This window comes from Aythya ferina (assembly GCF_964211825.1).
Source record: "Aythya ferina genome assembly, chromosome: 1".
Lineage (NCBI taxonomy): Eukaryota > Metazoa > Chordata > Aves > Anseriformes > Anatidae > Aythya > Aythya ferina.
The window spans coordinates 162,678,868-162,691,790 of NC_140296.1; the positions used below are offsets into that span (position 1 = coordinate 162,678,868).

General features: G+C 51.2%; 1 protein-coding gene across 1 annotated transcript; it reads left to right on the top strand.

The window, feature by feature from the left end:
- Positions 1–3,678: 3,678 nt before the first annotated feature.
- ARHGDIB (Rho GDP dissociation inhibitor beta) lies at positions 3,679–12,369 on the top strand. Its single transcript, XM_084505939.1, has 6 exons — positions 3,679–3,830; positions 7,282–7,470; positions 8,050–8,133; positions 9,031–9,107; positions 10,569–10,632; positions 11,545–12,369. Exons 2-6 carry the CDS (start codon positions 7,293–7,295, stop codon positions 11,742–11,744), a joined length of 603 nt encoding a protein of 200 aa, XP_084362065.1. The 5' UTR covers positions 3,679–3,830; positions 7,282–7,292; the 3' UTR covers positions 11,745–12,369.
- Positions 12,370–12,923: the final 554 nt, after the last annotated feature.

Consider the following 12,923-nt stretch of genomic DNA (forward strand, 5'->3'; position numbering starts at 1 on the left):
GCCGCCTTTTAAAGCAAATCCTGGGTTACCTTGAGCCTGTGTTTTCTTCACACAGAACAAATCCATGTTTCACCAGCTGCATTCCCCAAATTATCCTGCTTAACCAGAGGTGAAGGAGGCAGTGCTGGGTTTACCAGGGAGCTGGGTGGCACCTTCTGATGCAGTGAATGCTGTCTCATATGGCAGGGAAAGGCCCCGTGTCTAAACGTCCTGACCTGCTGCCTTCCTGTGCTCATCCTGTGACTCCCTCAGGTCTGGATCACCCTGTGATCTCTGTAGGAGATATCCAAATGCAGCGAGGGACACTACCCTGCCTGGGGACGCCTGTGGCCAAAAGAGATGCTACCCCTACAGCAGTTGTTGACATCAGTTTGCTGCACCATGAGGTTGTCTTCCCAGTGTAGTGCCTGTAGTCTTCCTGGAAACCATGAAAAGCTTGAGGGGGAGGCAAGGCTAATGACAGTGACAGGACTCGGCAGTGTTATTCATTAGCGAGCAGTGTGAGCCAGCAACACCCTGTGCTGAGTTCAGTGCAAGTGCAAATGAGTAGCTCCAGACCAAGCTACTTTACAAGAGCAGTGGGAAAAATATTACATTATCGAGCCTCTTAAAACTACAAAAAAGGATTCCCCACCCAGACTGAAATCTACCTTTAGTCCCCATGCTGGTGCTTTCCAGCCTGGGAAATTTCAGCACCCACTTTGAACGTTTTACAGTTAAATAGTAGATCAAAGTACAGGATTATAACAGGTGATGTTTTCCTGAGTTAGTCACTTCTAAAGGCTATAAAATAGTTCCCTTTCCTCAAATGCAGCCATCTCTTCTGGAGATAACATTTAGCAGCACACCACAGCAATGTAGTACCAGGCAAAAAAATTCCAACATGGAAATGGTGGACAGCTTGCGGAAACAATCCAAACACAAATAGAAAAAAAAAATACCATGCCTTTTTTTTTTTTAATCTTAAAATTGTTAAGAAAGTTCAGGATCTGTTGGTCCAATAAGGTGCTACAGAAGGCATTAGACAGCTGGGAGTAAAGGTTGTAGTTGAAGGATATGCATTTAAAAATTTGAATAAGGTTTTGAATATTGACTTGTAATAGATGCTATTGGTTGGTTACATGTATTAATGTGGTCAACTAATTGTACTACTGACTGTGGTCAGTGGAAAGAAAGAAAATAGGACTGAATGATATTTAATACTTATTTTATTTAATATTTGATTAAATATTTTAAATATTATTTTCCAACTAAACCTACATTTGAAACATGGCAATTTCTTTTGCAACGAAGCGGGTACAGTCTAGCTGTTGTCCTTGCCTCCTTCTGTCATAGAAGTAAGAATTGGCTGGGGTTGGACAAAGTCTGCCAAGAGATGATCTTTGTTGCATGGCATCAGTTTGTCAGAGATGAAATACTTGGTGGTAGGGATTTGCTTTCAGTGATGTTCTGCTGCAACACAGTTCAAAACCTGCCTTTCTTCCAGCAGATCAGTGACGTGGTTCCCCAGCGGGATGCTGGATGTGCCAACCTGAAGGATGACGCCTGGTTTCTAAGCTCCCATCTGCTCTCCATGGTACATATCCAATGTCTGTGGTTTCTTCTCACCCCTCTTACCAACAAGAAGTTGAAGCACAGAGCAATGACATGATTTGTCCATAATTACTTACTGGCTCATTTCTAATCTAGTAGTAAAACCCATCTCGCCTGTGTGCTAGGCATTCATGCCAGTATAGGCTAAGCATACATACCTGTGGTGGCACACAGATGTACATACCTACACCTCTATGCTCATGTTTGGGGATATACTGGTCTTGACGTATGCTCACGTACATTTAGAAATAATGTGTATATACCTACACAAAGACACAGGCAGTCTAGTATTTATCTCAATAAATGAATACATAAAATAATAAAGCCATTCAATCCAACCATTCCCCAGCAAAAACGATGACAATAACTCTAGAGTTCCAATTGCACTGGTTTCTCTGTACACAGCCTCTAAACCCAAGGACCCAAGGAAACCTCAGGCCAAGCCGTGGGCAAACAGTAACCTCAACCCACACACTTTTCTGGCCAGGGCGTTCTGGTCCCCAGTGCAAACTGGGAATTCTGCTGAAATTGGAGATAGTCAGGACACTTCTAGAACCAATCCAAAAAGTTGGATTTATAAGACATGGAGGCAACAAAATAAGACCATCTTCTCAAAGCTCCCCATAGTTAACACACCCAGCTCTTCACAGCTTGCCCAGGCCTGTTCACACAGTCCAAGCCACCAGAATTTGGTATGGCCACTGCAAGAACTTGCTCTGTCCTTTCCCCATCCCCATGCCCACACAGCCCCTTCCCTTGTGCCAGCACAAGTGAACAAGGATGGAAGACTCTTCTTTATATACTTTCACTTTTGTATTTGTATGTATAAACTCACTGGTATATACTTACATATTTGCTTACCTATTTTTGGCAGGTATGTTTAAAACAGCTCAGTGCTGTGTTCAGCTCTCTTGTGCTGGCCCACAAGAAGGGTGAATGTAGGAGTGAGAAATAGCAGCAGAGCATAAAATAATTTCTCTTGGTCTTGGAGCTAATTCATGGAGGCTAAAAGTGTTTCTAAGGCTACAGCTCTGGCTAAATGGAAATCTATTGCCAGCCAGAGATATACTCTGTTTGTCCCTTGAAATGCATGAGGGTAGAATTCCAAGTGCCATCCATAGCTTGAATCAAAACCATGTAGGCTGAGAAAATCATCTCCCCCTTCTGAGATCAGTCTCAGATCTGACAGAGATTCCTCTTACTTAGTTGTCCGCAGCCTTTCAAAATCTGTGTATGATAAATATTTTCTAATAGACTCGTGGATCCTGGGCAGTGAATTGAATCCCCTTGACAATAGATTTGTTTTGCTTGGTTTGCTTCTGCAAATGCATTAAAAGGAGTCCATCAGTCATTTCAGATCCAGGTTTGTTGGTTGCAGACCAATGATCCAATTTGTTCTTCAATTCTGCGCTGAGGATTATGTGTGTGCAGGAGCTATGTGACTGAAGAACTAAGTGGGCAATTTGTGAGTGGAAGAGGAAGATTAAAATCTGCTGATATTTCAGAGAGGAAGTGTTGTAAAATCTTTGTGATCATTTAAGCATCCCTAGGAAATGTGAGCTTATTCCTGAGGTAGCTGATCTTTGAAATTGCTTGTCTGAAAATGGCTGAGAGTTGGGAACATGCGGCTGGATGGGAACAATTTGCTGATTAAATGCAGCAGGTAGCATGTGCTAACCGGGAAAAAATGAGGTTCGTGTGTAACGACCCCCATTTACAAGCTTCCCACGTATGCACGGATGTACACGACCTGATTCTCCACTTACCATCAGTATAAATCGGTGTAACAGCAGTATAACAGCAGTATAACAGCGGTATAAATGGGGGTCAGCTTTTCAAATCCACCTTAATTACAGCATCCCGAGCAAGGAGGAAAATCAGTGCAACTAAAACCGGGGCTGAAAAACAAAGGGCCACCCCCAGGTGCAGCAGCGGGCACAAAGAGCCCGGGGCCGCTCAGGGGACAAAGCGGCGCAGGAGGCGCGCAGCGCAGACAAAGCGGGGCAGGGCGCTGCGCCCCCGTGCGCGGAGCTCCGCGGCATGCGGAGCCTGGCCGCGTCTCGGGGCTTCCTCTTCGAGTGGGTTGGTGGTGGCTTTTTTTTTTTTTTTTTTTTTTTTTGAGCGTGTGAGTGTTATTTTTTTTTTTTCCATCAACTTCCTTCCTGCTCCAACTGCCAAAGCTGAACGCGGAGCGCTGCGAGCAGAGGAGTACCCCGGAGGCAGGCGCCGCGCAGGCAGTGAGTGCGGACCCGGGCGGGGGGGGACCGACCGCGGGTCGGGGGGGCCGGGGAGGGGGCGAGATGCTGCGCCCCGCAACTTTGCGCCTTTGTTCTGGCTTGCGGCTCCACCGCCCGGGGAGACGGGCAGGGAGGTCAGGGCCCTGCCCGCATCCTCGGGGGAAGTTGGGCTGGGAGGGATGGAGATGGGCGGAGGGGCAGAGGAAGGGGGGGCGGCCCCTGTGCCCCCCAGGGTGGCGGGAGGGCACTGGCACAGGCAAGGGGATGGCGGCGGAGGGGGAACCCCTGCCTGGCACCCGAAGGTGCCGGGGCTGGCAGGTGCTGGGCTCCCCCTCTGCCCTCGCACCCCTGGGGGTGGGATGGGGGGCGCTGGGCGGGCAGGCGCGGAGCTCCCCCGTAGTGGAAAATTGCTGCCCCCCTGCCAAAGCCGCTAACCGGAGATAAGTTCTGGGTCGGGGGGAGGTTTGGGGGGTGAATTTGATGCGCAGAGGGAGCGTGGATAATATGTTGCCCCTGTGATGCCCCTCCTCGTGCCCTGTGACAGCGGGGCGGGGGGGCTGAGGAGGTGCCCACCACCCACCCTGTCTGCAGCCCCCCGTCCCCAAATGCTGCAGGAGAGAGGGCAGCCCCCACCCCGGCACAGGCAGTGCCGGCTGTGAGAGCACAATCCCTCCGTGTCCTCCTGCAGCCATCTCTGGGGGGTCCTTAACACAGTCCTCCTGCTGCCTGGGAGCTCCTGGGCCTCAGAAGCACAGGCATTGCACAGCTGCGGGTTGGGGCTGTGGGGAAGCAAGAAAAATAGGGCAGAGCGGGGCACAAATCAGCCAGATCTCTCCTTGCGTAAAGCATTTATGGAGTTAATGCTTTTTGCTTTTAATATGTCTCATGGCCTGAGGCACAGGGGGTCTCTGTGCCAGGAGAGCCCATGGTCTGGTTAGTGGTACGGGAGCCCGGCACGCTGACAGGTGGGCGCTGACACGCTTACCCACGGAGACTCAGTGTGCCTGAGCCCTGTAGCATCTCCCTGCTTGCAGAGTCCCCAGAGCTGGGGAGAGCAGCTTCAGTGCATAGGGCTGTGCCCAGCTCCAGCTCTCCCCACTACCTGCAGCTCTTCCCAGCCTCAGGGAGCTGTTGCCTGCAAGACAAGGGCAGGGGCAGTGGGAATGTGAGCTTTCCTCACAATCATCTCCCTGCCTGGGAGCATTGTAGGAAGGCAGGGTCAGGCCCACAGCTTGGGGAGAAGCACCCGAGTGGGGTCTGATCGGTGCCATCTTCCAAAGGCGCCCTTGAGCTGGGGGTGTTCCTGCCAGGCAGCATGGCTGGTGCCGTTCTGCATGGCTCTTGCCACTGGCACAGCAGGCTGCCTCTGTACCCCTCTGGGAGGTTTTCAGAGCCTAAAAGCATCCCCGCTTCAAGTGAGCTGCCCCCTGGGCTGGGAGGGAAAGTCTGCGGCATGTGAGATGTAAAGGGAAGGTCTGAGGGATGGGCAGCAGTCAGCTGGTCCGGCCCTGACTCTGCCCCCTCTGTGCATGTGGCTGGTGGGATCTGTCTCTCCTTCTGGGTCTCTCCCCCTCCTGTGATTAAACCACAGCCTTGATATGTGGAGGACAGGGGCAGGCAGACAGCTCTGTTCTGTGGTTCTGGCGGGGAGCTGCTGGTTTCCTTCCTCATTAGGACAAACTCAGGTGCCTTTCCCATGGTATGCAGGTCCTCTGCACTCCCGGAGCCAGGAATGGGCATGAACTCAGCCCAGGGCATTTGGCTGCTGGGACACGCTTCTCTTCCTGTCCAGTTGAGCTGGGATTTCCTTTTATTTCCCAGCTGCCCCCCTGCACTAGTTCCTGACTCACAGCAATGCACTGTTGCAAAGCAGTCTTGCATCAGAACCGTTATCCATTAGCATGCCTGGCTGAGTACGCTCCTTCTTGTGCTGCTCGGTCCTTCTCTGTCCCTCTGTGTATGTATGTATATCCCCCTTGCCGATATATGCCTCCTTGAATGTTTTTCTCTGGTCTCACCTGTGCTGGGATTACACTGGGAGGTCTGCATATTACTCATTGCTGCCTGGTTCCACTTGCTGATTCACTGTGAACTGTTGCATATTTATTTATTTATTTCCGTTCTGTTTCAATGAATGAGAAAACTATACTGGTAGCTCCCTTCTGGGAAATTCTGGGAGCATTATGGCCACAGCTGTACAGAGGTATAAAGGGCTTGATGGGGGAATTGCAAGGAACGGGGCAAAAAGTGAATTTCTGGCAGAGATAGCCTCAGAGAAGGAGTTAATGTAAGGATAAGCTGAAGTGAACTGAATGGTCTGTGTAGCTCAACCAAATCACCTCGCTGTCAAACAGCAAGGAGCGGCTTGTCCCTTTTATACAACACCCACTGGCGCCGGAGGGCATGGCTTTGTCTTTTTGCCTTTCTCTGGAGGACGGGAAGGAGGTTAGGACCATGCGGCTGGCTCTGCCAGGCAGGCAGCTGACAGAGGGGACCTGGCGCAGTGCTGCTCACCTCTACCTCCTTTTTGCTTGCCTTTGTCTTCTCTTTCCCCATCTTGTGCCCTCTGCCAGGCTGCCCATCACCCTTTCCCTGCTCCAGCTCCTGTTTGGGATGCTACCCAAGCTGTTTCACTGCCAGCACTCAGCATCACACAACCTGGCTGTGCTGAGTGCGTGGCTGCGAGCCCCAGCCTTCCTGCCTCTCTTTTCCGAGAAGTCCTGCGGATGAAGCGCAGGTATGCGGGGCAGCTCTGCAGCTGGGCTCGATGCAGTCATCCTCGTGCTTCCTTCCTTAGCAGGAAGGAGACCTGAGGGGTGTGAGGTGAGCTGTTCCCAGGAGCAAACAACAGGGATGCCAGCAGATAGCCCGAAGTGTGTGTGTTTCTTTGAGGGCTTTAGCAAACTTGCTAGTGGAAGGGAGCAGATGTCGGGTACTTGATCTTTTCATGAAACGCTGCCTCACTGCTGGCTTAGAACAAGAGGGCGAATGAAACACACATCCTTGGTTACATTCATGTCTCTGTGCCCTGCTGCGTGGCTGTAGCTCTTTGTGTGAGATCTCTGGCAGGCGCTGAAGCCTCGTGCGGTGGCTTGTAATTGCAGGCTTGCCGGCCAGCGATCATGCTGCAGAGCAGCTGTAAATCATGCCGGTTTCAGCCTCCGCTCCCGTGCCTCCTCCCCGCGAGGGAAGGCTGGTGTAGGTCTGCGTGTGCGCGGTGCCTGCAGGGAGAGGAGTGGGGGCAGGAGGGGGTTGTGTTCGAGCCTCGATATCAGCACAGCAGTGTCGGGATTGCAGCCGATCGCTGTCGCCATTTGCCTTTGACGATCCCGCTGAGTTCAGCGCCAGGCAGGTGCCTGCCTGACTGCCTGGGGACTGACCCACAACGTGCTCCCAGGGACGCTGTTCCCCTGCAGAGCAATCCCATTGACTGCTCCTCTCTGCTACCCAGACCAAGTGATCATGACTGAGAAGACCCAAGAGCCTCATGTGGAGGACGATGACGATGAGCTGGATGGGAAACTGAACTACAAACCTCCTCCCCAGAAAACACTGCAGGAGCTGCAAGAGTTGGACAAAGATGATGAGAGCCTTGCTAAATACAAGAAGTCCCTGCTGGGAGATGGACCTGTGGTGGCAGGTAGGCTGAGCATCCTGTAGGAATGGGAGATGTAGGGAGATGCACAGCAACAGTGTGCCTAGGGGATGGGGCAAGGTGGCCTCAGAGAAGAGGGAGCTTGTCTGACCAGACACTGCTTCTGATGGAGGACTGGCTATGGGAAGGTGGGGAGATGCATAAAGAGGAGGCAGAGAAAATGCTCTGATCATTACCTGCAAGGTAGCAATGAGTGCTAGCATCAGGAAGGGGCTTGTGGTGAGGGTGTGTGGGCCTTGGAGGACTCCTGATGGGTTTGAAATGTGAGGGGACCAGCCTGTGCTAAAACAGGACCTTGCTACTCAAAGTGATTTTAAGAGGGGAGTCACCTGTAGGGAAAAGACCTCCTGTGTATTGGGATGGTGGCTGGAGGGATCTGTGTTGAGCATCTGGGGTAGATGCATGGTCCTGTTGTGCTAAGAGAAGTCTGGTGTTGCTGGTACTGGGTGCTGGGTGCTTTGTGTAGTCTCTGAGTGGGAAGTCAGTGGCATTTCTTCTTCACTTTTCCCCCCAAACACTTAATTTCGCAACCTGAGAGCCTCCCCCTGCCTTTCCTCCCTGCAGATCCAACAGCTCCCAATGTGGTGGTCACCCGGCTCACCCTGGTGTGTGACTCTGCCCCAGGACCGATCACCATGGACCTTACAGGTAGGCATGGGCTCTCACTGGGCACACAGGGGAGCAAGCAAAGGCCCCGGCATGCTTCAAATTGAAAGGGAATTTGTCCTTGGAATACTACAGTGGGTTTTAGAGGAATCCTGAGGGTATTGTAGCCTCGCTTTTTATTTTAAGGTGCATTTGTATGAAAAAGGAGATGCAACAGGAAAGTGTTGAGGGTCTTTCTCTTCGTTTGGATTGCCCTAGTAGCTCCTGGGGTTCTGCTGCCTCCTCTTGCTTCCTATCAGCTAAGCTCGTGAGCACCAGGGACACGCATGCATTTGGGCAGCGGGCTGTTGTGAAACTTCAGAACCAAGAAATGCTGCAGTTCCGGCCCCGGGGCACGCAGGGAGAGGACCAGGCTTCACCTTATATGGGCTTTTCTGCACAAGGGGAAGCTGGGCCCGCAGCAGCCGAGAGGCTTCCTGCTCAGCTGAAACCGCGCAGCGCCCGCCTGGCCTCGCGGGCCGGGCAGAGGCTGTGAAACACGCTCAGCTCACCCAAAACTGGGGCTGGGCATGGCTGGAGCACGATACCCTCCTGCAGGTAGCTCACAACAGGTCTGCATGTAAATACATTTGCGTGTGTGTGCCCAGACCCGTGTCTCCAAGGGTTGTTAGGGCATTTTCAGTGCAGAAGTGGACACCGACACATATATGTACACGTGCTCAGGTGCAGGCAGTTTTGCATGTGTGTGCTCACTGTGCAGTTCCTTATACCCACTGCGCACTCTGTGCAGTTCCTTATACCCACTGCGCACTCGTTTTGCAGGTGTGCAGTCTTTTGGAGTGATCCTCACCTCCGACACCAGTCCCAGACCCATCCCCCTGTGGGTGGTCTCTTCTCCCTGTGACACCTCTAGCTAATGGCTTGATCCTCTCCTTGCAGGTGACCTTGAAGCGCTCAAGAAAGAGACCTTTGTATTAAAGGAAGGAGTTGAATACAGAGTTAAGATCCACTTCAAAGTGAGTTTTTTTCCTTCTGGTTGCTTCTCCTCAGTTGCTGAAGCCAGTCACCTGCAGTCTATCAGATATCTAGAACTGGACAAGCTGGGCCTTGGTAAAGTTCCCCTAGATTTAGGTGTCGTGCTACCCAATGAGGAACTGGGTCTTCCCAGAGCATTATGTCTGCTTGCCCACCCCTTGGAAGAAGTTGCCTTCTGTCCACCTGTTATGGTGAACAACAGGTTGTTTGGAAGTGAAAAAGGTAGTTTTTAGCTGAGTTTGGCTTGAGTTTTAGTCTTTAATTCACAGAGAGTGGGAATGGAAAGGAAGAAGAAGACATAGGGGCCTTCCATAAGGTACTGGTTCGGGGTTCAGTCAGTATTGCTGAACTTGAATGCATAGAAAAGATTTAGCATTTGGCTGAAGATATCTGAATTTTTCTGTGTCACAATATGCCCAAGTAGGCTAATTTCTCCCCTCCTCCCATTAACCACTGTGTCAGCCATTTCTTCTGTTCCCAGCTGAAAATGAAACTTGATCACTTTGCAGTGTGGCATCTGTCACTGAAGTGATCACCTCCACAGATGTTTGCTGCAGGCAAAGTTGGGTTTGGCAGAGAGTACAAAAGGAAGGAGAATAGCTCTCCTGAACCAGATCAGGGAAACTGTTAATGTATGGGTTCTGCAGGAAAGATTTCCCTCCCTCTCTGAGGCTCACTTGCTGTCTCAGAGATGGCTTTGTCCCCAGAGACAACTTCATTTCTCTTTTGTGCTGTGAAATATTTCTGTCTGTATCTGAGCCCTGTTGATAGGAGATGCTTGGAGACAGACGAGCTACTCTAACCCTCTCCCTCAGTCCCAATGCTTGTAAGAACTGGCACCATGTGGATTCTCCCCAGGATGTAAAAGGATCTGCCCATCTTGTTACAAGATTGAACAGTGCTGCAGGAGGGCGGTGATGGTGGATAAGGACAGCAAAGGGATACATACAAGCTGTCCCTGGGAGATTTGAAGAAAGATTATTAACAAAATGGTGCTCTCCATCTCTTGAGGAGCCAGCTCCCCATTGAGTTTAGAGGGCATCTGGGAGAGCTCAGTGAATCTTGCCCACCTGTTTGTGCTGAAGGGATGACTCCAGTCACCCATCCCTGGTTTTCCATATGGAAGCTATTAACTGGGACCTCCCTGCTTCACTTTGCTTTGTCCTCATCAGCCTATTCTGAGAACCTGACTTACATGCTCCAGTCAGCTTCAAAGTCAGGGGAAGGATGGGGAAAGGCAAGAGATGCCCTACAAAACCGAGGATTTGTAGGTCTCTGGGTGCATGTGGAGAAGTGATGTTAGGGCTTCCCACAATGTGTCCTGTGCTGAGCCCTTGAGAGCAGTGGTGTAGAGATCCAAGATGGACATCTAAGGAGCAAATAACAGCAGACAGAGGACGAAAACCCTCCTGGTGACTCTTAATTCTGGTCACTTTTTTCAGGTAAACAGGGACATTGTGTCGGGACTGAAATATGTGCAGCATACCTACCGGACAGGAGTGAAAGGTGAGTAAGAGACCATCATGCCCTGTACACCCATGCTCCTACTCTTGCTCAAAGAAGTGTCCCTGCAGATTTGGGCCAGGACAGAGCCTCTCTTGCCACGCAGGAGATGAGACTTCTTGGCAGAGTGCATTACCCTGCACTTTGTGTCACCCAGGCCAACTGTTTCCTGTGCCTGTGTGAACTCGTTGCAAGCCAGCTCTGGTGTCTGTTTGCTGCACCACCATCTGCAGCAGAAACGTCCCCAGAGACACTGCTTAGACGGTGTTTGCCACAGATTTCCTCTGTATAGTGCTTTTCACCTCCCCCATCAGCATTTGAAGAGTGGCTCAGCCCTTGTGGAGTTTGTCAGCCATGAAAGTCCTTCCAGATGTACTTGGTAAAATTTAGAGCTGCTCTGAAACCCTTCCCAATGTCCATGCAGAATTGTGCTTGCCCATGACCTCTTGTGATTTTACAGTGGTGCCACATCTGGGCTTGGCAGAGGAAAGCCACATTTTGCGCACACATCTCACATTTGCATTTTCTGCAAGCAACCACCACTAAGGCTGAAGTCCATTAAGCACACAAGTAGCATCTTCTCACCAGAAAAGAGAAGTAGCAGGGGATCAAGAAAGACCTCTAGCCATGTGTTCTGGTGGTCACTCCCCTCCTGCAGCATGCACGTTTGTGAGGGTGCAGACTGAAGTGCCTGTCTATCTGCCCATCCATCCATTTATCCTTCCAGCAGTCCTGGTGTTCCACTTGCCTGCTTTCTCGCTGCCTCCACTGAGTGTTCCCCTTGTTGACTACCATCCCTTTCTCTCCATCTGCTTCCTTTCTGTCTTATGCTCTTGGCTTATGCTCTTGCCTTCTTGTCTGCATTATCATTTCCCCACCTGAGGAGCTCATTCCTTGTGGATTGTTTTCTCCTAGTGGACAAAGCCACGTTCATGGTTGGCAGCTATGGGCCACGGCCAGAGGAATATGAGTTCTTGACGCCTATTGAAGAGGCTCCTAAGGGAATGCTGGCTCGAGGTACCTATCACAACAAGTCCTTCTTCACGGATGATGACAAGCATGACCATCTCACCTGGGAGTGGAACCTGTCCATCAAGAAGGAATGGACAGAATGAGTTCACCCAGTTTGCCTTCCCCCTTCCCGTCCCCTTGCCTCCTGCACCAGTCTCCAGGTGGGCCATGCCCACCACGCTGCTCCCTCCTGCCACTGTGGCTGGTCACAGCCCTTGCAGCCCTTCCTGAGGGTGCCAGGGCTCTGTGCCAGCCTTGGTCAATGCACAGGCCGGCAGGTGGCCTTGGCTGCTTCTTCTGATACACTGAAAATAACCCACCCGTTCTCACCACTGCCCCATCACGACACATAATGGTTTAAATTGGGAAGCATCTCCCTCCCTTTCTCCCAGTACTTCCTCCTGCTGCCTCCATTTCTCCTTCTATACCAACTCCGGTCCCGGAAAGTGCCTTTTCTAGGAAGCAAGATCACCTCGCCAGCTCCTTGAGTCTCCTGGCAGGGCGGACTGGTCCCTGGAAAATCCCTCTCTGAGTTACACTTGCCATGTGCTCTGACTCATTGTAAATGGCTACTTACCTCCCGTGGTGGTCTCCTGGTTTGTATCTGGTGCCCTACCCTGTTGAAATCCATACTCGTGCAGGCAAAATCAGTCAGGGGGATGCAGCTAGATGCTGTAACAAGACTTCAGTGTCTCAAGAATAAAAATGGTTTCTTTCTTCTTCTCTGCATGAGTGTTTCATTCTTTTCTAGAGTGTGGGTACTGTTGCATCAGAGTTTTGCAGTAAGGTATGTGTGGGGACTGTGTTATAGGAAGGCTTAAGAGTGTGTTTCATAAGGGAAAAAGCCCTTCTGCTTCAGAACGTCGACAAAACTCTAATGAATAGGAAGCCAAGAGATATTTTTCCCCTTAAAGGCAAATTATTTCAGAGTGGCTTCCTTCAGGGTGTTCATGAACCCTGTTTTGAAGCCCAAACTTGCCCACAATCAGGGTGGGCTTCAGGGCTAAAAAAGCCTCCACCTGCCATCCAGAGTGGCAGCTGAATGAGCCCAGGAAGGTAGCCCATGGCTTTCTCATGTTTAACATTTACCTGGCAGCTGTAGCTTCCACCAGCCAGAGGAAGTGCAGGAGCTGTGTCCCACTGACTGGCCAAGCACGAATGGGCATCAGCCTCTGTGAGACCCAGCACCTGGGGAGGTGCAGTGGCTCCCTCTATGCGGAGGGGTGTTCTCACAGCCTACGGTGCCTGGTTGTGTGGGTGCAGGAGCTGAGATGTCCACCGCT

What these genes read in the sequence shown, in the direction of transcription:
- ARHGDIB (XM_084505939.1), top strand. Translation starts at nt 7,293, where the DNA reads ATGACTGAGAAGACCCAAGAGCCTCATGTGGAGGACGATGACGATGAG. An exon ending in GATCACCATGGACCTTACAG is followed by an intron (nt 8,134 to 9,030) that starts GTAGGCATGGGC and finishes CTCTCCTTGCAG; the next exon opens with GTGACCTTGAAGCGCTCAAG. An exon ending in CTACCGGACAGGAGTGAAAG is followed by an intron (nt 10,633 to 11,544) that starts GTGAGTAAGAGA and finishes GTTTTCTCCTAG; the next exon opens with TGGACAAAGCCACGTTCATG.